Raw genomic sequence first — 26,832 nt, forward strand, 5'->3', positions numbered from 1 at the left:
TTACTCCTTCAAAATGTTCTATTCTAAACAACGCCTTTCCCGTGGGTGATTGCAAGTGACAGAAGTGACGTGAATGGAAGGACAGAAGAAACCTTAAAAATTATCATCGCTTGGCTGAATGCAGCCCACTCGTGTCAAAGTCTGCCAATCAAATCCAAAGGCAGAAGTAAAAGAAATCTTCAATAACACCGTGAACCCAAAATAAATAATAATAATAATAATAATAATCTTTCCATCAAGATCCGTACTTCATATTGTACAAGGCAGTGATTGAATATCCCATAAACAAAATACTACTGCAGATTTTACAGACAATGTATAATTAGATGCTGTAATATGTTTTTACACATTGTTTCGTCAATGTAGCGATGGTAGTGCAATGTCATGATTACACACACCACTGACTCAAACTGGGAATGCACCAGGATCGACATGATCCCTGAGTTTTCCCTGTCTTTATATTTACCTGATTAGCCTATTGCCTTGAATTCATCTGTTTTTATTTTTATGTCTGTGAACCAAAGTTGTTATCAATGTGTTATGTTAGACTCCACAGAATACCGTTTTCCTTGAATGGAATAATGGTGCCAGCCGGATACGTCTAACTATATGGCACCACTCTTAATAGCCCGTTGCATGTACTACAAAAATAAAATAAAATGCTGTTGTCTTGCTTTTGAGCTCTTGGTCCAAGCTTCACCAGGACTTTTATGGAGAAAAAAAAACACATACATATATGTGCATGAGTACAGTATTTGCATGTGAAAATGAATGCACGATAATTTTTCAGTGTCTTTCTCACATAATATATTAACAATGTGAGCCATTTAACATTAACAAATATATTACAGTGCACTGGAAGCAGGATTATTGCACATATACACACACATTTGATTCAATCACGGTCACTGTGGTGTGGTCATAAAGATATAAGAAAACTGGCTTCAATAAATTCTCGCCTGCACAAAATGACTCAATGAGAACGGACCATTTGGCAGCAGCAGAGGGTGCGTGTTTAATTTATCACCAGTCAAGTTGTGATTTCATAAGGGCGAGCATTTATCTGCCATATGGTCTTTTATCAACCCGTTTAACTCTTAAACTGTATTTCCAAATTCCATGTTTAATAAAGCAACATTAAATGTATACATCCTTAGTCGAGAAGATTAACCAGCCTCTTGACTTTCTTACTTAATACACTCCTACAGTATATACATCTATATCTTATCATTCCACTGTTCATACTCTACATATCTCACCCATATATTATATACAGTACATGTTGCTGCTTGTACACGTCCGGTTAGATACCAAACTTTATACCAAAGGGAAGTTCTTTTTCGTTTGCAGGAAACTAAACCTATCTATAAATCTACATACGTAATTTAAGTATTTGACTCAAAACAGAATTTTAAATGCTCATCATTTCATGGTATTGTATACAGTACATGTATACATTGGTTTCTCAAACAGTGGCATTTATATCACATCATATTTTATTAATATCAATATTACCAGACAACTTTGAACCCAACATATAAATAACAACATATTACAAACATTAAATGGGAAATACTCACTGGAGCACAGCCAGAAAGGTCTGACAGCTGACTAAGGCTGTAGGAACTTAACTGAATAAAAGATCTGCCTCAAAAACACATCACAGGAAAGTATGTATAAAAAATACATACATTTACAGTGCAGCAGGAGAGAATGACTGTTGACTAACATGTAACAGCATGTCTTATGTTCCAAGTCCTTTTTGATAAGACAATATCACTATTAACATTAAGTGTCAAGAGTTTTAGATCATACCATGAAGCAATAATCATGCTTTACTTGCTATAGGTGGATATTGTAGTGATATTAAGTCAATAAATACATACATAAATTACAAATAATTGTAATGTTGATTAAAAAAGAGCCACATTCAGGAGGTACCAATGTTTAATTTAATAATTAATTTTAAATTCCAGTAAGTTCTATGTCATAATCACAGAGAATAGAACTAGTCATCAAACATGCATGACATGGCCAATTAATACCATTATGACTCCAGCAGAAAAGATCAAATGGGCAGTGAGAGAGAGGTCAAAGAAAAGCAAATGAACTTGTGGCACAAATGCAAGCCCACCACACTTTAGATGCAACTGAAAGATGGTATAATTAAGGATTTAATGGACTCGCTAATGGCTAACTGGATTGTCCGCCTCTCATGTTAGAGCACACTAGGGACAAGGGAATGTTTTTGAAGTCTGCAGCAAAAAAGTATTTTGAAATCACAGAACAACAGTCTTTTTGGTTCTGTGTTGCAAGACACACAATTATTTTTGGTGCAATGAATTTCGATAAAAATGCCCTTCAGTCCATACTAATACACAAGTGATGCTATTTCATATTGTAAATTTACAAAGAGTATTTGTGCTAATTTATGGTGTGTACATGTTACCTTTCCTGATGAAAAGGTAACATGAATTTCAAAACGGTATTTGTGAGAACCTTATTTTGAGGGCCGTTATCAAGAACCTTGTGTTTCATACATAAGAAAATGAATACTGACCCACAGCTGCCATTTTTTAACTCACGTTCATATGGTTGCTTGTTTTAGACCATTATAAATAATTCACTTTGCTTCACACATCATTTTTTATTTTTGGGGGGTTAATCTTTATGACGACCACCACTCTCACTTCCAAAACAGCTCTGCATTCAGAAGACAAGGTTGTTGGAGAGTCAACACTTTGAGAACAAACAGAAAAATGAAAAAAATGCATTTGGCACATTCTTGTATCTTCAAAGAAACAAGAGCTTTTAAAGCAGTCCCAGACAGTGCATTATGTACAATTGCCACAGTGATGAAACATATAATTCATATCTGCATAAAAAGCTGGGAATGCTGAAGAGTATTTACATAATGTGCTCCTGTTATAGATGATTAGCAACAGTGAAGAAGTTTTATCAAACGCTCGATGGCGATCGGCAACAGTCAGACCTCATTGAGCAATGACTGCCACTCCAACATTTCACATGTGGAAATTATAAAACATATACACTTACAGAACATATTTCTCTCTCTAGAGTTTTTCACTATACAAATATACAACGTGGCATCTTGTCCTCTTACCATATGTGTCGGCATGCACTCAATATGTCACAAGTGTCTGTGATTTAATTTACTAAGTGTTTCTGAAAGCTGTAAGCGTTAAGACTGACCCCCACCCAAAAAAAAAGAGAAAAAAAGAAAAAATGAATAAACACCAGTGCAATCTCTAATCTCACAGACAAATCCAATCCTTGATTTCTCTCCAGTGACCACACCTTCAATACTAGGCTGGGTATTTTTTTTCAAATGATGTTTCACATGACATGTGTTGATGCTGGAACATAATCCCTAGTGCACAGTGGTGCAGGAGTTTTGTAATCTGAGAGATTAAATAATGCATTCCATGGCTAGATGAGGGGAAACTGTATGTGGAAATGAGTGTTATCAAGTAATCTCTTTGCTGTCAGATTGTGTGTGTTGCCTAACAATAGCGACAAAGTACTATATTTTAGGGGTCACTTTGTTTACAGCTCCTAGATATTAAGTAGACAAATGGACTTTGATGCAAACTGAAAAACATAACAATATCTTATTATTTAGCCCAAGTAGTATTGTTTAAAGGTTACATTTACAACATTCACTGCCACTAAAATATCAGAATCTCTTTCTCATTCTTGGGCATTTGAATTAATTGATAAATTGATCATATTTGAGGATGATTTATTGGTTTGGTGAGGCTGAACGAAACCTTTCCTAACATAATCCTATACTTCAGCACAATGTAGTCAGCCCATGACAACAAATAGCTGTTCATTCATCAAATGCTGATCCTGGTATGCTAACATTATGACTGCTATACAGTTTAAAGTGGAACTGAATTCCCTTCTATCCACTTTGAGTCCACATTGTGAGAGTGTTCACAGTAAATTTATAAGCGGCAGCTAACTGCAAAGATTATTTTTCACAGTCTATTTCTGTACTTTAGTACATTACTTGAAATAAATATATAATTCATTCATTATTCCTGTAGTATAAACAACAAAATATTGGTTACAGTTTTGTCACTACATTATTAGTAAATTACTGTTATCTATTTACAGTAAGTAAGTAGTGCATAATCAAATTACTTGTATTGAATTAATGCAATGAAACTGGTAACTGACCTTACTTATGTAACACCTTTCTAGTCAGACTGAACACACAGTATGACATAAGCAAGCATTTATTCATTCACACACAGAGGCTACAATACAAGGCACCACCTCATCATGGACGATAACCATTTACTCAACCAATCAACCAATCAATCAAACACTGATGGAATATGTAGACTGCAGAGGCTGGGAATCAAATCAACGTCCTTTCAATAAACGAATGACCTCTGTTTCACCCGACAGCTGCTGATACCCACGACTACTACTTAAAATAGTAATACCAATTACAAAATAATAAATGATGTAGATAGACTGTAACCTCTATTCTAACAGAATAATAGCAAAATTACATAACATCATTAAAAAACAAATTGGATAAATAAGAAAATTATTATGATACACACCTTTAATACTCCTACAAAATATGTGAAAACTGAATAAATGTTGTTCTCTGGCTTTTGAGAGACCAAACCCTTATCAATATAAGTATGGTAACTGCATTTCTTCTCTGGCAGAGGCATATAAATGGTGACATGTAACATAAGTTTTTGTAAGCAAAGCTAAAATTAGTTTCTTCAATAATTGAATTAATGATTAAAAATTCTAATATTCTGTAGCAAGATCTGTCTCCTGGCCACTCCTATGCTGCATTATTCAGTTCTCCACCATGTTTCCACTCCATAACAACATCATTAAATGCCAGTAATTTGCTTAAAACCATCTAATACGATGAAACCAAATTTTCAAAGGTCACTGAATTCCCTTGCTAGATGACTCATGCAGACTAGAAATTAAAAAGGCTCTGTCTCATTAAGCCACACAGGAAATATCCACGTAGACTCACACAACTGCATCATTAATAGATGGCATTCATTGATACATTTAATAAAAGAATCAAATTTCAAATTGAATGCATTACAATTTTAAGTAATTTCTTCATCTGATTACAGATTACGTGAAATTGAATCCCATTTTTCAGTCCAAAAAGATGATGAAATAATGAATGATGAAAATGATCCATCTGGAGGTGTGATTAAAATATGAAAATAAAAAATAAAACTCTCAGATGAACAGTAAAATAGCAAAAGTAAGAAGTAAGAAATAGCATCACTTGTGTACATCAAACAAATCATACAGCAAGCAGATTAGTAACAGTACTGTTACTTGATGAAGAACATTTGCCAAAGAAAAGTGTTGGCAAAATTACTGCAGGTGAAAACCTATTTGTGTCCATGACCTGGAACAGTGTCGCCTCTTCCTCACATTTTTATGCTGATTTCCTGGGTTCATTTATATTTATCTTCAAGTATGTTTTAGTTAATGTGAACCATTTCAGCAAACATTTAAAACAAATTAAAAAGTTGGTCTTTAGCAGTTTTTTTTAATGTCTGGTTTGGTTGATGACTTCATAACTTTATGAATGTTTCTGCAGAACACATTGGCCTCTGAGGAGTAAATTCTGAGGGTGTCTCATTGTTGTAAAAGAATCTCATTGTTTCTACTGAGCATCTGAATGTCCTGAAGGAATGTTTTGGTTTCATAGAGGAACTCTCAAGGGTCATAATCAGCATGTGACAACTATGTTTTGCTGCAAACCTGTCATTACTGAATTATTTGGAGATTTCTTATGCCTTGCCTCAAAAGAAAGAAAGAAATGTTTCAAATATGTTTGATACTGGAAGGCCAAGCTCATCTCACAAATCTCCCTGTGTATTCCACATGTGTTTTTACTCTACAGTTTTAGGATTAGAGTGGGGTTAGGTTAGATAAACAATGAAAACAAAACCATATATTATATTTTTATACTGATTTAAATAATTCTTAGTAAAATTCAAGCCACATTTACATCTGTCATTTAAAATATCTTCTATACAGACAAATCCAGAAGAGATTTAGGAAATGTTTGTCATATTTATGACCTCTGATGGCCAGATCAAAAATCTGATTGCAATCTGACTCTTTACGAATGAAAAATAAATCCAGCCATCAAGACAGCAGAAAGACAATACATTTTTAAGTAGGAAAAAAAGCTAAAAAAAACAAAAGACAAAATTCTGACGAATAATTTTGTTATTTTGTTAATCGGCAGAGAAGGAAACATTTTAATACACAAATCTAAAATCAGCAAAAATAACACATGACAGCTTTTCTGAGTGCATATAGCAGCTTTAACGGGATGTAAAATGCAGAAAAAGCAACAACAACATCCACGACAGTGGGGACATCTGTCCATGCCTGACTTTGGGTCGACCTTTCATGTGTGACTTACGCATTTGCACAACCTCACGTGGGAGCGCGATTTAAAAACCCAGAAGGCCAGAAAGGGAGATGGGTAATTACTGTAAAGATAGTCACATCCCTGAAGCAAAACAATGGTGAAGGTGACAGCCACACACACACAAACAGGTCATTGAGATGAGGTCAGTCAGATAATTCAATGAAATACCAGAGGGAGATAAACTAGCTCTTTCAATTGGATTATCTGTTTGACTCTAAGCCAGAACACCAACGTAATAACAGACAGCACATAATGCTCTGAATCATAGATTATTACAGGAGTAATCCAGACGTAATGATCCACAATGGATGTGGGTACCAACACAGGAAAAAAGCTGGGTCACGAATACTCTCCTCTGGCTGAATGGCCTCGATCGTGTCAGAAGGGGGCAGATACGTTTAATGACTCCACATTTAGAGACCATTCTGCTTAGTTCTTAAACACAAGCAGGAGCAGACCCGGAGAAATAAAGGGAAATAGAAGAGGGCACATACAGCAGCTGTCATTATCTTCAGACACACTCACATACACACACACAACTACATACAAACAAGCACACTAATCGATCAATACAAGCTGAAAAGTGGTGCTCTGTGGTGAGTGAGGTCAGCCCCAGTCTGTCCTTCTCCCCCCTGGAAAAACAAGGACATCTGAGTGCACTTTATTTGGCCCTTCCAGCAAAACACACACACAAAGGTTCTCATCCCAGCATGCAATGGCCATGCACATCAATGTTTCGCCAAAACTGTCCTTGTTAGAATATGAATTAAACAAAATCTATAAGATGTGACCCAGAAAGTACAAAATCCTAAGTGTGTAACAGTGAGTTTCGGTACGGAATGTTTCTTTCCTGGGAGGGATGCGTGTCCGAATGTTAGACAAACTGTGCGGGAAAACAGAGGCTTGACTTCTCCACTGCTGTTAGTCCCAGCATTACTTTAAAGTGACCCTTCAAAGAGAATACCAACAGGTTTATTCTCATCATCACACATTTAAACAAATCAATTTACACATCATCACATACGCAGAAGCAAACAGCTGAAGTGTTTATTAAGCTGTGCATGTTTGACAGAAGAGCTGCTAGCCAAGAAAGATCAAACAGGCTTCAGTTGTTGATGCCAAATCCTTCAATGTCCACCGTCTACGTCACAGTCAATCTGTAAAGAATCACAGCCCTGATTTTCATTTAATAATTTTGTGCTTTCAATTTATGTATACGGTATGCCAAAAGTACCAAAGAATGTATCTGAGCGACTCATTAAATAAATAATTTAAACATCATCCAGCAGCAGCAGTATTAGAAATAACAAGCCGACTGGACGTAGACTCTTCTTGAGCTCTGACTTTGGTCTCTACTGACGTAATATATCACTGCTAAATTGGAATACCATGTATTCTCTCTAGGTTGTTTTCCATCTTATGCTTTAGCAAGAAAAGTATTTATTTTTTCATACTTGGTGTATTACATTGCTTATAACACAGACTGTGAGCAACAATGTGTTATAATTACAAGTTCTGCTAAGACAGAAATGACTGGCCTGGCTGGAAATGAATGAGGTGAGCTGAAAATAAAGAAGAGCACATGCAGAGCTCTCTCTCTCTCTCTCTCACAAATGGCCACCACACATGAGTACACACCAAACACAAGAAGATTCACACTCTCTTTCACAAAGGGTGTGAAAAATGTCTCTCTGAAATAAACAAACTGAGTATGAAGATAATTTTGCATTCCCGCTTTATCTCTCCATCTACCTGCCTCTGTGCTGGGGTAAGACCCTCCATACAAACATCCAGAGTGGAGGAAGGAGTGGATGTAAACAACCAGATTAAGCAGGCAGTCTGCATCATAAATCTGCAATATTATCTGCTGCAGGCGGCAGGAAGGGGAAGGCTCGTGTGCTGGACTGGTGCTAAGAAAGCCTGTGATGTGTTCTCAATCCCACCCTAACCTCAACTCAGGTTAAAAGCCTATCATTTAGGCTTTGTAATCAATCTTCAGAGTAGCAATGCACTTAGCTCAATAAAGTCCCTCTGAAATAAGCGACGATTGAGAAAATAATCAGGGTGAAAGCCCTTTGGCACATAATGGAAACGTGCATGCTGTAACTTTACGCCTCATGCCAAATAGTTTCTTTAAGGCAGGTCTTTGCATTTCCCCTCAGACAATGCTATCTCTGGATTATGTTTTTAACGTAAAACAGAGATTCCTCCAGGACTTAACGAGGCCCTTCCTGGCTAAAGAAAGACTAAATGAATAAATAACCCATGCTTTAGTCTATTCAATCTGATCTCTTTTTGATAACTAATGCAGTATTTGATCTTATATGTGAAGCCTCTGCAACTGTGTGTTTTTTTTTAAGTGTTGTGATGCAGAGTGAATAATACTCAGAAAAAGAAGCACCTGATGTGGATTGAGTGGAGGGAAAGGAAAAAGGAAAGAAGATTGGATGAGAGGAATTTAATTATCCAAACCTTGGAGGTTCATTTGAACTGGGCAATGTTATCTCTAGTCTTCAGTTAGTTGTGAGATGGGGATGTGGTAAAAGGGTGAGGATGAGAGGATGAGGGAAAGGGAAAAAAGGAGGTATTTTGCTCTGTGTTCAGTGAGCTTTAAACTACTGGATGATTTTTTTAAATGCCAAATGTCTCAAAACAATGGATTTACTGCTGCATTGGGCTATTAATATTACAATACATTAGATATTGTAAATATAGGTCAAATAAAAATCCAAAAACTCTCACAGATACAAGATATTAAAAATAGATCCAGGAAGCCATTAATGGCCGACACTGAGGCGTGACATTCTAACAGCTGGGCCGCTGTCTGTCTACTCCCTCGCACCTTCAGACAGAAATAAGCTGTGTTTTTTATATTGAATTTTTTTTTTTAAAGCTACTGTAGATATTCAGTGTGGTTTATTCTTTGACACACATCAATATTAAATTTAACAACCACTCTGGAATGATTAGCTAAACTACAATAAATAACAATTACAGCAGAAGAAAGGATTTTGATTATTTGTTCTTTTTCTGCATCCATTAGTCCTGACGTGTGAGACTGAAAAATAAGTGAACATTTTTAGTAAGTGTTGCCCTTAAGCCGTACATGACATATCTTCTTCTAATTGCTATTTTTAACTGATTAACATTTTACATTCATCTAGAATTTATTTTATGTGATATACTGTACTGTAATTGTGTTTGCTCTATAGCCAGCCAATTCAAAACTCAAATCAACAATCTATTTTTGTGCCAAATGGATCATCTCCAAAAATAGACAGTGGATATGGTGACTGACAAATAGCCCCTGAAACACAGAAAAGAGCTCGGGCAATGGCATCTAATGGGTTATTTTAAGAGGCAGCCATTGCCTGGAAGACTTGTCCCCTGATTACTAACATTAACAATGAAGTCAAATTTTACCTGGTAACAATATCTGTCCTCCTCCCCATTGCTCTTGCACTTTTTTTTGTCTCAGTCAATTTAGCAATTTTCTTCATCCGATGTTCCCTCTATTGGTCCTTCTGTTTCCTTGAGTGCAATTACTGCGACTAGAAATTGCAAGAATGACCTCTAAATGACTAGATTGATGCCATCTCTGTCACCTTATCTCAAAGCTTCTATTTTGCACAAACAAACATGTTTACACACGCACAGGCGAGTTTCTACACTCTAAAGACTGAAAATAGGAGGAAGAGGTCAGGCTGTCGACGGCTGAGCAGATTGACTCATTACTGCCTCCGAAAACATGTGCTGTCGCCCTGCATAGGTTCCAAGGCTGCAATCCAACAAATACAGCAGGTCTGGGAGTAAGACAGGAGAAACAACAAATTATCAAATAAACACACAGACTACTAGATAGTACACAGTACTATCAACAGAGTTGGAAGCTCGGCAGACTGCATCATACCATTTAAATACCACATATTGCAGGTATACTCTTTTTCCACAAGGTATCGCAGTTCCCAGACACTTATATGAAATATCTGTAATGTTTTTTGTCAAAATAGTAAACAAATGTTGCCTGAAACAGCTCTGTCAGAAAAGCCTCTGAAAACAAAACTGAAACACGCAGCTGCGTGCACGCAATGAATGTGCATGCATCTGCACGCACATCTTGTGCACGTTCGCCCTCTGTGACATCACAGGGGGCGAGATTTCTGCCAGACGAGTTTCAGTAGGTGATTGCAGAACTAGAAAAACTATGCAGGATTCACTTGATGGTTTATTTTGCTGTTTTTTTGGTTGATAATGACCAAAAACCACCAAAATAATGTAGAAGCATGGGAAAAGTGAGTTTTTCATAATATATCTCCTTTAAGGTTGGGGGCTTGCCTGGATGGTGTGGCATAACACTACAAGCAGTAACCACTGCAGCATGGTCACAAATTAAGTGAAAGCATTATCCATTCAGTAATCTGGCTCCTGTGTGGGAATAAAAATGAGATACACTAATCATCAACTTGTCCTATACAGTAATAATCACTGGAAGTGAGCATGCTTGGGTGAATGATGCCGTTATTGTGACGAGAGGAAGTGTTCTGGTTTTTACTCTGCAGGCTGCCAGAATAAAATTGATATCTGGGCTTTTGAATGTATATGATAAAAATACTTTAAAGTCACCAGTGGTCCCTGAAATGTATCTCAGTGATGTGTTGATGAAGGATGGCTGGCTTTGCCCCAGAAGCGGGGCCTACCTCGATAGCTGGAGAGGAAAGAGCAAGTCCATCATCTCCTCCTCCTAAAGAAATTGGTCTCTCATAATTGCTCAGAAATAGAAAAAAGCAGTGCGCCCCTCTATTTACTGAGGGAACTATGTGGACTTTGAAGTCATAAGGTATCTGAAAGTGGCCAGCTAGAAGTAGCACATAGGGCCTCAAGATTCTCCTTCTTGCACTTTTACCCCCATTTTAAAATATACATTCATGCAGCCAATATGAAATGTTTTACCTATGGTTTCAAAATTCACAGTAAATATCTATTATTAACCCTTCCACCATCATCAATGGTAGCTGCATATGTACAAGAAAGGAAAGTTATCTGGCGTGCCAGCCATAACTGAGGACAGTTTAGTGAATGGTTAACTGTTGAAAGAGGAGCATAACTAAACACATAAACATAGTAACAGGAGAACTGTTTCCCCACTACCAACACCAACCTTCATAAAAAGCACAAAGGCCTACACAGACATCTTCTTATAGTCCCTTTACCAAACAAACATACACTGACACAAATGCTCCTCTCTCTCGTCCCACTCTGTTTGAGGAGGGCTATCACCCCCTCCATCTGCATGTGTGAGGGGTTTTACTGGTGTGTCAGTAATGACAATGTCCCAGCGTTCCTCTCGCTCTGCCAATTAGCCAGACTGTAATTACACAGACACATATGGAGCTGTCAATCATCTGGCTCCTCCACACAGGAACTCCCCCACCCAGCCGAGAGAGCGAGAGAGGCTGAAGCAACGAAAGGAGAGAGAATGAGAGTTTCCAACCGCCAGCTCCAAACGACCGCTCGCTGTGCCAGTAAGCAGCACGAGGAGGGTTTGGTTCAATTACGCTCGCTGCGCTGCAGTTCACAGCAAAATGTCATGCAACCTATTTTTATTGTGAGCTTCATTTGTAGAGCAGTTACAATTTCCTATTTACTGAGTTAACACAATTTCTTCCATTGAATTTGTCAGATAGTAACCAGACCAGTTGCTGATTAAGTCTATGCAACGAGGAGTTTACTCTTTTAAATATCTTACTCAAAGCTGATTTTATTTCAATATTTTGAATACAAATCGATGAACTGGCGGCTTGTCCAGACTGCTGAGATAGGTTCTAGCTTGGCCCGCGACCCCATAACGGACAAAGCAGTTGGAAAATGAATGAATGAATGAATAAAGATTCCACAAAACCACAAACACTGATGTAATAACAAGTGTTGTTCGTGTTGCCTGGGCTAAATAATCATATACTCCACTGTTCCACTGTTAAAGCACATCATTGTTGTGACATATGACATGTGCCTTCACTCTGATGATCATTATGATGAAAACTCACGAGAGAGGTTTCCCTGTTTTTAAGCATTTACATCACTAAGATGGTAAATTAGCTTGGTGTTAACAGACTGGGAAGCAATGTGTTGCTGTCTTAGACTCTTTCTGTGGGGCTTGGTCTTTTCCGACCTCCTGCTTGCGGTTGGAAAAGATCTTTGGAAGAACTTCATCCAACCAACGGAAACTAAATGCATTTACTTCACTGTTTTGTGGAATAAAGCATCTATTTATAACACTGACCTAATATTGTATACAAAATGCTGAAGTGCATTAACAACATTCTCAGATCCGGCTTAATATTTGACAGTTTTGTTTGACCTCTTCTTTGCATTGAATCCTGATAAAGAAGCTATAGCATATAGGGAGCTGCCATTATTTGTCAAGATTTTCCATGTCAGTGAGGTGATGCTTGCCTCTTCTTGATTTATCTCTATCTAGGTTCCAGTTATTTCTTAAAGATGATAAGTTGACTCAAGATTCAACACTAGAGAGAACGTGCCAGTTTTGTAAACGTGTTCCACGTGTGTTCGACTTGTAAGATGTGTGTCCCTCTGGAATGAAGATGAATAAACAGAAAGGATAATAAATGTAGTTATCATAGCAATAATAATAACATCCTTTATTAAAATTGCACTTACACTACAGGTACAAATCGCTTTGTAAGATGAGCATCAACGAATAACAAGTAAAGAAAATAAAGAAAATAATAAACAGGAGTAGGGCATGAATTAGATCCAGAGATGTTGAAGAGAAACCAAACCGGATGGAATAAATATAGAACTCTTAGAAGTGGGAGGAAGGTGGGGGTGAGGGGGTTGGGTGGAAGGAAGACAATGAATGAGATGAGGAGGGAAAAAGGTCAAGGGTCCCAGAAGAAAGCCTTACCCCTGGGAGGTCTTCTTGTATTTGCGCCTATCAGAAAAAGCAAACATGAGAAAAGTAAGGCATTGATTGAAATGTCACTCTGTAAATGTTGTAGAACTTTAAAATTTCATATAATTTACATGGAAAGACAAACGGGTCTTTGACAAAAACTGGCTACTGAGAAGCTCTATTTGTATTTATTTCATTTAACCTTTATTTAACCAGGTAAGTTAATTGAGAATTCTCTTTTACAATATTGACCTGGACCTAAGTTGCATGTTCTTAGTGATGGGAGGAAGCCGGAGAACCCGGAGAGAACCCACGCAGACACGGGGGAGAACATGCAAACTCCTCACAGAAAGACCACAAGTCGGATTTAAACCTGTGACCTTCTTGCTGTGAGGCAACGGCGCTGTCCACTGTGCTCTCAAAGGACTATATGCCTAAAAAAAGATTTGTTTGTCTTTCCATTTTAGAGTATCCAACAGAAACAGCAAATAGGCACAAGCTGGTTGATGATGGTGCAGCAACATCCTGTCTGTATGACATACACTTTGAATTCACCAGTGGATAGAAGGAATTACACCACAGCCAAACAAACTTGCTGTGGATGCAGGAAACGTTGCCATGCTCTGTTCTCACCTGGCTTTAGTTGGCTTTAAAATACATTTTCAAGAATTCAAAATACAAGGATGGAGCAAATCTTCAAAATCTGGGCGTAAAACACAAACCCAAGCCTTTTGCATCCAGCTTTCAGTTTGCTGTAAAGCCAATATGTTTAAAGTCTTACATCATAACATCAAATTACTATAATTACATACATGCACATGGGGGATTTAAGAAATATGTAATGTTATGCTCAAACAGATAATGGAATACATTCACACAACACTCCACCCCCTTACTTCACTGCTACACACACTTGGAACCTACACTCTCACTTCAAAGGACACCTACTATCACTTAACCTAACATTTGGCCTAAAACACACACACACACCTAAAGCACTCGTAATAGCACAGTGAGATGAACCCGCTGCTGTTAGACTGCAGAGACACATTTATATTCCAGTCAGGCAGAATTCGACAGCACTTAGCTTGATTTGTGTTTCAGTCGTTTTCTTTATCAACCTTTTTGCAAGCTCAACTTAAAACTTCAAGCTAAACTAGTGAGTCTGTAAGGTATCCTCAGGGCTGTTTTATGATTAGGACATACATAGTCAGAGTATTCATTTGGTGTCCAATTAGCAATTCAAGTTGAAAAGACAAAAAGACAGGAGTAGTTTTAAGAGGATCTCATGGATAACAGAAGTAATTGAAAGAAATATAAATGAGAATAACAGTGAGAATCGTAAGTATGAATATTTCCTACTATGCTCCGCATGTCTGCCCCCCGCCCCATTATCCCCTTCCCCATGTTGACCATGCTTAATGGTGAAATATGTCAACAACACAAGTTGTTGTAACCCTAACCCTAACCCTTTTCTCAATTATAAGCCTTTAATGCAATTTCCTCAGCATAATGAGGATATGAGGATATGGGTTGAAAGGGGTCATGGAAATTCCAAAGGTCATAGAGAAGTTATTAAGACAAATTTAAGTGAGAGTACATTTTTAGGGGTTTTAAAAATCTGTGAATGGCCATCTGATGAGTAAACTCACTCGTTGAAGGCTGAGCAGAGCCAAAGCAAATTCTTTCTCTGTCTATCCATGGATGATTGGTGTACTCTATGGAGTACTCTATGCTAGAGTGCTGTGGTAGCTATCCAGCACACACACACACACAAATCATACAGCTGCCAAACAAATCTCTCAAATAAGCTGGCAGCACATACAGTAAATGTCACCAAGCTGCCACATATAGACTCAAACACATTCAATCTATATCATCCACACCGGCGTACGCAGTGTGCATCATAAAATCGCTTCCACATGCCAACATCGATGGCTGCCTGTTAGTTGGCGCTCCCTCTCTTCAGACAGAAGCTTTTTGCAAGATTAAAGGCTAATATGATCTTTGACACACAACAGGAGCCCCCAGAGCATTCAGCAGACCGCAGCATAGCTGGGATGAAAATAATCCCCCTCGCTCCATTCATCTGACATGCTTATCCAACAAGTATCCAAAAAAGACAGGTGGTTATGATTGGGAATTTATGATGGTGTGGCAATACAATCTTCAGAGGAAACTAGCTGTAGCAAAGGGGGATGGAGGGGGAGAAACAATCGCTATTCATGGAAAAATAGAGACTCTGTGATGTGAAGTGAACTAAGAATGAAACACAGTGATGTGAAAAGAGATGCGAGGAAGGCTGATATGGTTCGCTCACGCAATCATGTGGAGGACACAGGAGGAGGATCATTCAGGCGTCCAGCAGTAATATTTAAAAACAAATTTGAACACAATCCTTCAAAGTAACGCTGATGTCTCCCAAAGGCAGCTTTTGCATTGCTTAAAGAGGGATACTGAAAGACAAACTATATGAGTAACTAGAGAAGAATTTATTTTAGCTTAAGTATTTCAACAACAAAACACTTTCTGGTCTTGATTCTATATTGACAACAGGTGTTACTTGTATGAAATACTCCTTGCCTCGCTAAACGATTTTGGATGCATGTGGTGAAAAACAAAGAGCTGAAATTGACCTAAATCATTATGAAATAAGGGTAAAATTATGAGCAAACTGAGCTTTAGTTCGATCTCTCGCGTCCACTGGCATACACACCCACAGTAAATCATACAAATGGTGCCAAGAAATCATAGACTCATGAAAAAACAAGCCATCACTGCGATGCTTCAGCTCTTCCCTATATCCCTCCTTAATGTTTCCTTTTCAATCAATACCTACTGCTGCATTAAGCTATTACAGGAAAGCCATTATGGATTATTACACATACGAGTTTTAAAAGCTTAATTCAAACCTTTTTTCTAACTCACAAACACAGAAATGCTTCACACGCACTTGTTGAAAGCAGCAAAAGTGGGTATACTCACAGTCCTCGAAGCCTGAGCCAAATCTTTTCAATCTGATCCGGCAGAAGGTACTTCAGGGCCGTGCTTTCAAACTCCTCGATCTCTTTAGTAGGAGACTCCATGTCAGAAGCTAAACGAGTTCTCAACGTGCCAGCAAGAGATGAAGAAAAAAAAGTTTAATCCCTCTTAAGTAAGCGATGATGAAGACACAACTCGGAGCGGAGAGATGTTGGAATGTGGTGAAACCAAGGACTTGTCCGAGGTTTCCTCTTCCTTCATTCACATTTGCACCCAGAGCTACGATAAACCAGCCGGCATCCCTCGTCTTTTTTCCTCCTGTGTGTTTGCAAGTGTGTGTAACTGAAATTCAATAACACTGTGACAGTCGTGAAACAGCCCAACTCCACCTCTTTCCTTTCTCCTCTCTCTCTCTCTCTCTCTGTTTCCGTCTTATTCGTTCACTTCTTCTCTGAGTGATCAGGGGTCCTGGAGCCATGCCATGCTCTCCCAGCAACAACGGGATGCAGACGGCAGTGCAGCTCAATCCAGGATTAACGCTCACTGCTGAGCGCTCCACACAAGAGGGAGGGAGAAGAAACACCAGCAGTCAAAGCGAGGGAGGAGTCTGGATGATAATGAGAGACCGTGTTCCTTTATACCCAGAGGGGAAGTAGAGAGAGTGATAGAGGAAATGAATCAGTTTGGGGAGGTGCTGATCTTTAGGACACGTGTTCTGCTTTCCTGAAAAATACCTGCTTAAATAATGAGACGCTGCAGTAACACCATAGCATCTTCTTCCACTTTTACGCATCTGCCTACTTCTCATGGAAGGGAAGTCATCTTCACGCAAACACAAACTCTGTCAACAGTTTTGATCAGCAATCAAAGGGATGAAAACAACCCTGAAAAATGCACAAGCTGTAGATATGAAAGTGTGGAGGAGGCTTTTGTTGACCAATATGATGAATGTCCTGCCATGGAGGATTAAATAGCATAGCATGCAAACTGAGCTTTGACACTGATGTGCTCTTTCACATCAGTGTCAATCATGAAACATATCCTACAAAATGCAAGCATTGTAAGACTTAAAATGTATTATTTGACTAATACATAAAACAAGTATGCTTTTATAGGTGTATGGTCAGATAATAGCGGTTATTTGACCAGTTTCTAGTTTCTCACTGTGTGTCAAATAAATATATCTAAAGTATTTGGATCCTTTCTGCTGGATTCTCTCACTCGTGTCCTTAACTTCCCTTGTATAGCTCACAACATCTGATGAAAACCCGAGAGATAATACATCTCTTTTTTATTGTCTTCAAGTCCAGAACTGGCAAGGATGACTCAGCCCAGACTCTGTTTTCTTTGAACCGACCCCCCCCACCCCCCCGCCTGGCTCTTAGGGCTTTCAATTACTTGATGAAGTATGCAAGGAAAGAAAGACACTCATGCTTTCATCTGCTGAAATAGGGACTCTGAAGTGAGCGAGGCGAGGGCTCTGCCCGAGTGCTATGAAGCCCGATGACGTTCTCTTCAAAGACATATTTATCTGTGTCGCTCCCTCTGCTTTTCTCTTTCTGTCATTCTTCCATTAACTCATCACTAACATTCTTCTGCCTTTTTTGGAGTTGTGAAGACTGCAAGAATATCTCAGGCCACGGGCATGACTGATAAGTCAACCTGAGGGGAAACCAAAACAACTTCACATGTGAGTGCTTGCTGTTCGCAGGTTTACGCCTCCGGGACTGCCTGTTCTGCGTCATCTGTGTGTGTCAGAGAAATCCTGAATCAGGTTGAGCCCCGTGAGAATGGTTCTGTCAAAAACACCACAAGGGGCAGAAAGGTCAATGCACTCGCATTGCACTCAGAAAGGGGGAGCTTATAGTAAGTTTGAGTTGAAGAAATAGTTTGAAGTTTATAGTAGATGACTCCTTCCTATAGGGCTGTCAGACTCAAATGGTCAACAATATGTGTCCTTTTTTAACAACCATCTCTTTCTGTCGATGACAATTACATTATTAGCGTAAGACAAATGATGGATTAGGTTCCACAGCTTTTCGTAGTTTGAATGAAAAAACAGTTATTATCATTTAACAGTATTTTTAACCTCAGATTTAAGTATTTTTGTTACTTTTCATAAATGACAACCTCACACACTCTCTTTACACACCAGAACAAGTGTTGTATTCTATTCTTAATCCTGCTTTGACTGGTTTGTCAATGTCAATGTTAATGTAACGCCCTGGAGTTTGGATACACCTGTTTGGGAAACTAGTGATGTAGGACATATATTTGGTTCAATCAATTTGGATTGATGGTTCAAGATCTTTGTTTGTTTTATATCTGGAATTGTGCCTGTGCTGTAACATGGGAGTGTCACTTTGGGAGGGAGGGACACGAATGGCCTGATCGGAAAAGGAGTCCGGGCAGTGTGTTGTAGTACGCAGGAAACAAAAAGATTGATTGACGTTACTGAACCGAGGACTGTAATTAAAAGTTGCCAAACAAAGATGAACGTGAGTCAAGTCGTTAATTTCAAGGGTGCAACATTAACAGAGTTGCAATTTGTATAATTAACTTACAGTTAACAGAAAAGCAAAGTATGTAATGCCATTTTCTCCTGCCTGAATGACTCAATAACACTACAGTCTTTTATTTTTTGACTTTACAGACTATACAGCATACTACATGTTTGCACTGGTAGTGAATGTCAGCACTGGACTATACACTGGCATATTGTGAGGTGTGAATTAATTTTATATAAAAGCTAGACTAAATTAAACAATCTTTACATAAAATATCAAAGTTTATAGCAATTGCTTCTTTTCTTTTTCCTCTGTCATCACCAGATTTTGGATTGTCTTGAAACAAAGACGAATAATGGCTACGGAATTACAGACATCATATTTATATCATCCCATATTAATTAGGAAAATAGTTCTCTGAAGCATAAACTAGCAGGATTAAGAATGCCATCTTGTTGAGAGATGCAGCCCAAGAATTTGCACCCAAGGAATATCAATGAATGCTTTAATTACATTGCCAACTGATGAATGAAATAGCGTCCGGAAAAAAGGAACTCAGTGACTTATTTGGACTGGACACTGCCGCAATAATGAATAAGTGTGGACATCTATCCATTTTCTTCCGCTTTCATGCTTATAGTAAAAGATATTTGTAGTTTCTTTAATTTCAAGAGTCAGGAACGAACACAAGAGACAAAAATCATCAAATTATGTCAGTAATTCATTAATATCACAACAGCTGCTCACAGAATCATTTAGTGAATCAAGGTTTGTAATAATACATTGTCCATTTGACTCTAAGAGAGGGACCTGTTGGAAATTACACTCGACTAAGGTATTCCTATCACTGTGCTCCCTAATCAGGCTCCCTCAAAGCTCACACATCGATGAAATCAAGACATTAACACTCCTGGCAATTTGGAGGTGCATGAAAAATTCAAAACTCATTTTAATTTCCAGGCAAGTTGATAAGAATATCTATGCATCAAAATGGAAATCGCATTTGCAGTAATGACCACATTTTGGCAAAGGCCATTTATCATAAAATGTAATTTTCCATCTATATTTCATTTGTGTTTTGTATTGGATGCTTGGAAGTATAGGTTGGATAAATTGAGGGCATCTGACCATGAAGCTGTACATTCATTCACAAAGGGGCTGAGATGGAAACATTCCCAAGAGAAGAAACATCCTTCTTCACCCCTGATAGAGACTGTCAAATGTGATGCTGAGGTGAGAAGCAATCAGGCTCCCCTTTCTGAGTATCATGGAGCAGCTTGATTTTGATTTTGTATTTTTCTTTCCATGAGAAGAACCCAGGTTTTATTATTGAAACATTCTGATTTCTGAGCATTGACAAACCCTGCTTTATGCTTCTTAGCTGTCAATTTGTATGCCAGTTTTTCCGACACTTGATATAGCTGGGCAGGATTTCATTGCCAGCTGGTATCACCAGAACCAGCCTCAAAATTAGAAGACAAAAGAAAATCTCTGTGATTTGATAGTTAGTGATACTGACCACCCGCCATAGTATAACACAACCAACATAGTTAGCGGAGGCGTTAAGGTGAAGTTAAAAAAAAACAGTCTACAAGCGAAAATGTTTCTCTCAGCCACGAGCTGATCTCATTGAGCAGATTAATCTTTTTAAACACACAGTATTTCACTTTAATTGTAACACTTAGTACTACTGTACTAAAACGAATCATTATTCCCTTCCCACTAGACGGTTATGCAAATACTTGAGGTACAGCTAAATATTTAGCAGCATTGGGCGACTGATTGACAATTTTTTTTTACCATCACGATGAAAGCTAAAGTGCTGTCCTTTGTGTCACTGTCTCTTTGGACACATTGTGTTTGCTAAATGACAGGTGAAGAGCTTTTAGTTGCTCTGTGCTATGCTTCTCTGTGGAGACTTGGCTGCAGCTTTCAAATGAAGGAACAGGTTGTGTTCAGTCAAGTGGAAAATCACTTACTATTTGCCACTACCCAACTCTGGAAAAGGGGCCTGTTTTCTAAGGAACAACAGCTCTGTAATTTGAGATAGAACTACCCCGGCATGTTTGTATGCGTTACCGCAGTGAGAATGTGCAAAGGAAAATTAGATGATGTCCACAATCTTAAACCAAACATCCCATATATTACGAACATCCATGAGTGTTATCAGCTCAAAAAAACAAAAACTGTGTCTCCAAATCGGCTTGCATAATCCTTCATCTATTTTGCACATATTTAAAAGCCTGTTATCTAATACTGGGTGCATATTTATTATAATGTGACAAATGCTCCCTTCTCGCCACCTGCGGCATTTGTAATGGTCTCCAGTGCCATCAAGGTTAATTAGAATCAGCCGTTAAAAGACGTTCAATATCCTAAAAGTGACAACAAATTATGTTAATGTAAATTTGAAGTCCTTGTTATCAAGGTGGAATCAATCATGCCCGTGTCCCCTGAGGTCAGCAGCGATGCATAGCAATTAGCAACATGCATGTGTTTGTCATACACTGTGATGGTGTGTTTTCATGTTAGTTACATTACAGGAGGAAGCTTATCTTGCCCATAGAAAGCAAGGACTTAGTATTCAAGTTAAAATTCATTGAACTCGAGTTACAAAATACTAAATGAATACGAAATGTTAAAAGACATATTATGGTATAGGTTGCTTTGTTGCTTTGTTACATATACGGTATGTATAGTTACTGACCATATAGTATGGTCTGCATCCATACTATATAGAGAGTACTAACTATATGTAAATTAGACTTGTGTAAATTAATGGACTAGAGTAGACATTGTCATCAATGTCCCTCTGCTGCTTGACAAAGGACTTGATTCTAGCAAACTAATAATAAAGGGAAACCTTTTGTTCTCCTGTATTGCTGAAGCAGCCTGATAGAAGCAAACCTGATGGCTGTTTTTAATGTGGCGTCTGGTTCGTCTGCTGTAGGCGGCTCTTCAGCCAGAATCTCTTCAGAACTTCGTGGGTCATTCAAGGTGGGTTTCTGCTCTTTGCCTTTGATGCCCATTCCTGCCGTGATGGCATTCCACAAAGCACTCTGGGACTTTGAGCCTGCAGAAAGAAATTATAATTTTAATTTTTAAAAAAAGTGCCATGAATCAGGTTTACATCTGTTTAGTATACATACTGTTTAGTGTATACATTTTTTACATTTACAAAAAATGCATTTTTGAATTCCCAGCCATGGTTTTCAGGGCATCAGCATAGGTGACGTAGTAAATCGAGCATCTTTCCGATGCTGCCCTCTTCTGGTTGTATGCTGTCAATGCTAGTTTGTCTTTCAAAATAAAGTGCAGTACTACAGCACTTCACCTGGAACATACTAATAGATGACAATCATTGATCCATACTAAATATATACATCCCCTTTTATCAGTAAAATATGCCCTGGTTAAATCTATCCTCATCAATACTGAGTAGATTATGACTGATTATCAGCAAGGACATTTTTATTGTTTCAGTAAAACAAAAATGCTGATCCCCTCAATTTTAATGAGGTGGACAGAATTCTAAGTAGCTAATATTATATTTAATTTACTCCTTCTAAAATGTTTAATTCAATACTTGTATCTGGACTGTTAAAATAATATTGAATTAAATAAGACACTGAATTGCTTAAAATTAAATGTGACAAACAGAGCAAGAATTACACTTACGTGCAAAACTGGCATGCGGTCTTGTGGTGCTGTCACCATCTTCATTTGCCACTGGAGGAAGAAAAAATGGATAGGAGAGAATTAAATGTTGCCACTTATTTATGCAATTCTTTAAAACACTTACGATACAATTAGCAAAGGAAAGGAAAGGAAGTTTACATTTAAACCCCATCACAATGGACCCCTTGAACCACACAAATGCATATATGCATAGGAACCCTAGTATGCGGAGAGAGAATAGGGTGAAGGCGCCTCCATGATCGGTGCACCCGGAGCAGTTGAGGGGTACGGTGCCGTGCTAAATGGCATCGCGGCCCAAAGTCCCAAAATTGACTTGAAGCATGATTTAAGCGATTGTCAGAGTACTGTAATTGTTGCTATCACATCAGACACCCGGCTAGAATCAGACTTCAGACCATTACACGCTCTATGTAGAGTCGACAGAGAAGGGTAAAATACACACACTTCTGGAAGTGGAGTTGATGGTAAAAATGATGCATTTCGATTAATCAGCAGGGCGCAACACAGCACTTCATCAGCGAACGCAGCATGGTACCTCATGCTGAGAGAAATACAAAAAGACAAATGCACATCTCTAAACTGATGGTCCTGGATTTTATTGTAACACACTGGAGCCATGGGAAGAAATGGTTATTGAGAGCACTATGGCAGATGTATATGAATACATTCATATTTCAAGAGCTGGCGGGTCATGTGTACTATTGGCTGTAGGCTGAAGTACAGTTGTAATGAATGGGATGTGAGATGAGTTGTTTATGTAACACAAAGCATCAGTCTTGCAGCTGGTCCACTACAGTCACCATCCTGTGGAGTACTGCAGATGAGGCACTAAAGGGAACCACTAAGCGCTGTATTGCTGTGCACCTGTTGCTATGGAAACTTACTTCAGATACCAGCGGATGCTATGTACCTGGGCTTTGATTTAGACTATTAAAGAGACAGCATCACTGGAACTAATTTGTAAGAGTTCACGACATAGTTTTCAATACCTTTCTTTTCATTACGCATATGAAAGGATGAGATTTCTAAAAGTATTTTTAAATATCTCTTTAAACAAAAAGGTTTTCAGCTGTAGGAATAAATCTGTATAAATCTGGGTATAAATATGATCATCAAAAAATAAGGAATTTTAATCATGTTTCTATATTTTCTTTCTATGCGCCAAGCATGGTTTAAATCCATACATCAAGTCAAGCCTAATAAATACTACATCTGTAAATCTAGTAAATGCTGACAGTGGTTATAGATTTCCTTCCTTTTCACCCAAACTTCCCTTTCAGTGCTGCTGACATGTTTCTTTCCCCAGAGGTATATCTGAAATCTGCGCAAATATCCTTAAATATTTTCCGCTCCAAATACAAAGCTCTGCTTTTCACTTGGAAAATCATTTGATGCATGCTAAAATGAAAGTTTCTCAACATTCTGTGAAGGCGTTCGAGTCAGAATGAAGTCTTGTTTCCTCACCAAAATAACATCAAGAATCAACTCAGAGTTTAAGATCCACCCTTGTTCTTTGATGTTTTCTGTTCACTGCATTTACAATACTAATAAAGTCAACCCCTAGCATTCAGAAACGTTTAATTGCATTGTATAATATCAGTCTGTATAATTAAGATGAATGCCAACAATCTCACATCACTCAGACTATGCAGACTAATTTTCAAGTTTTAAAAGCAGACATTTTTGTTTTCCAAATGGATAGTGCATCCATCCATCCATCATTGTCACTGTTACATTGCCAGAGAAGGCTCTGTATACCAACGCATGAGTTGAAAAAGTAACATCTGCTTTCTCCACATAAGCTTTAAGCAATCAACAAAAACACAATAAACCTAACAAGCCTCACAGACAACAGAACACTGTTGCTGATATCCTGCCAGCTACAACTGAGTTTGCGAGAGGTGTGAACACTGGTTGTCTCGTCGCATTTCAGAGGAGGTGACTCACAAAACAAAACTGTGCAAATGGAAACCAAGGCATTGAGCGAGTGAACAATTGATTTTAACAAAGGTTCCTATAACAACTGTCGTTCTTTCCGACTGTTTGGGAGTGATATGAAATCGGTACCTTTTTGGAGGTTAAAATCAACCATTCCAAGAAGTAGCAACAAATTCAGAAATGCAGATTCATCACACACGGTTTCAAACAAGCAGCACTGAAGGTCACACACTGAGGATTAGCATCACTAATTATGGCATATGGTCACAATTTGGCATTGGATAATAACTGGAAAGGTGTTTCTGAGATCATTATTATGTTACAGTGAAGCTGACCTTTTATTTTTCAATATAAAATGTCATCACTTCACCATATTTTTCATAATTGACTGATGGATTCTTACGTTTTTGCCAAGGTAACAATGACTTTGACCTTTGAGCACCACCAGGTTGTTTTTCCTGAGTCCAAGTAGATGCCTGTACCAAATTTTGGAAAAAAAAGTCCTTAAAGATGTTCCGGAGATATCGCATTCACAAGATTGATGGAAGAAAAAATTAAAAAATACCAATAAAAAGTTCTTAATATGAGTAAAAAATATGGATTAAACAGTAACTATCCATATACTTGCAGCCCTTCTGAATACAGAATGTAAGTATTTGGGAATTAGGCATTTCATTTTTGACATTTGGATCTTAAGGTTGAAACCCACACATGAAAATGTCAATAAATAAGTTGCATTTCTTAACTAAATTGACTGACGGAGCAAACAGGGCGAAGACAGTTTGCAATATTACTGGTTAAAGGCGTTACTATTATCAAAACTTTAAATTTGTGTCAGAAGAGAGAACATTATTGTAAAGGTTTTCAGCAAGATTTCAATTTTACCACAATTACCAAATAAGATTTGATGAAAGCAAACACAGCATATGTTTATCTCTCTTCTTGTTACTTTTGCTGCATAAAAAAATAAAGCTGTCAAAACAACTTTGCATAAACCACCATCTGATTCTGAGATCCTGGGAGGTTTCACAAGCACTGCAAAGACAAACAGCGCAAGTGGCACATAAGTTCATCAACACTCTGGTTGTCAAGACAATAGAATCAATGGATGGTGACGTCAGCAGCACACAGTGTTAGACTGAAGTCCCCTTGTTTCCATGGTGTGGATGTAATAGAGGAAAGCATCAACTTCAGCAGAATGGACTAACATGCAGCTTGTGCAGAGAGGCTGAAATTTGATGTGTTTAACGATGTCACTGTGCTGTAGCCTCATTGCCCTGCCCCATGCTCTCTCTCTCTCTCTCTCTCTCTCTCTCTCTCTCTCTCTCTCAAGTGCATCTTGTCACACACACTTTCGTGCATCTCACTCGCATGCAAGCCCATCTAACCTTTCTTCCTGCTCTGTCATCCCTGCAAATTCTTACCGATTGTTATGTTGAAGCCGTCAATGCTGAAGGTGGCACTCCGACCTTTCCTAAATCGGTGCTTCTTGGAGTCAGCTTCCATCGCTCTAGTCACCCTTAAGCCTTTTGAGCTGTTTTAATGACTCGTCAGTTTCAGTGGTTTGCTCCAGTTTCCTTTGGGTAACTCTCCTCGTGGAGAGAAAAATGATGTAGCCCTCCGACTCTGGTTGGTGACGAGCACTGGTGTGGAACTATCAGAGACTCGCCACTTCTCATTACAGGCAGCAAAGCTGGAAGATTTCTCACAAGCCCTTGTCTTTGTTGAACATATATTTTGTTCCCTCCGTTTCTCGCACCTCAACAAGATAATTTCAAGGACCTTATGGCTCTTGATTTGTGTGCTTTCTCCCTCTCTCCCTCCCTGCTAACTCTCTTCAGCTCTCTTCCCCCCAGAGTTCCAGTAGGTGTGTGTTGTGGTTGGCAGTAGATGTGGTGTATGGGAGGAGAGGATATCTCTAGAGGTCTTAAATGAAACGTGACTCCTCCTTCTACCAATAATTTATAGCAAAAGCATTGCAAGCTCAGTTAACAGAGCCAATTGGTAGTTTGGCTCATACACGTTAATTACAAAATGGACTATAAAAGCATATTTTGCCACATAAGAACTAGCACAAGGACCTTATGGCTCTTGAGGGGCGAGGTAAAGGTGGAGAATTTTTTTTTGCTATTTTGTGTAATTAGTCCAAAACAAGCCACTAAATCAATACCACTGGGCTTTGAGTGTTCAGGAACTGGTTGCACTGCAACCATTACAAGCAAGAATACACTGTACTCTTAAGAGAAAATAAATAAATAAACCCAGCTGACAAACTGCCTCAACTGTGTTTATTTCGTTTTCTTTTTAAGTACCCTGCA

General features: G+C 38.4%; 1 protein-coding gene across 1 annotated transcript in view; it reads right to left on the bottom strand.

The window, feature by feature from the left end:
• LOC137915389 (dual specificity calcium/calmodulin-dependent 3',5'-cyclic nucleotide phosphodiesterase 1A-like) overlaps positions 1–26,832 on the bottom strand; it is a 54,100-nt gene that overhangs the window by 22,243 nt on the left and 5,025 nt on the right. The window contains exons 2-5 of the mRNA XM_068758727.1: positions 22,556–22,606; positions 21,785–21,950; positions 16,374–16,493; positions 13,401–13,427 (exon numbers count right to left, since the gene is read on the bottom strand). Coding sequence (XP_068614828.1) covers positions 13,401–13,427; positions 16,374–16,493; positions 21,785–21,950; positions 22,556–22,606 — 364 coding nt within the window. The remainder of the gene's footprint in view (positions 1–13,400; positions 13,428–16,373; positions 16,494–21,784; positions 21,951–22,555; positions 22,607–26,832) is intronic.

This window comes from Brachionichthys hirsutus, unplaced genomic scaffold, assembly GCF_040956055.1.
Source record: "Brachionichthys hirsutus isolate HB-005 unplaced genomic scaffold, CSIRO-AGI_Bhir_v1 contig_274, whole genome shotgun sequence".
Classification (NCBI taxonomy): domain Eukaryota; kingdom Metazoa; phylum Chordata; class Actinopteri; order Lophiiformes; family Brachionichthyidae; genus Brachionichthys; species Brachionichthys hirsutus.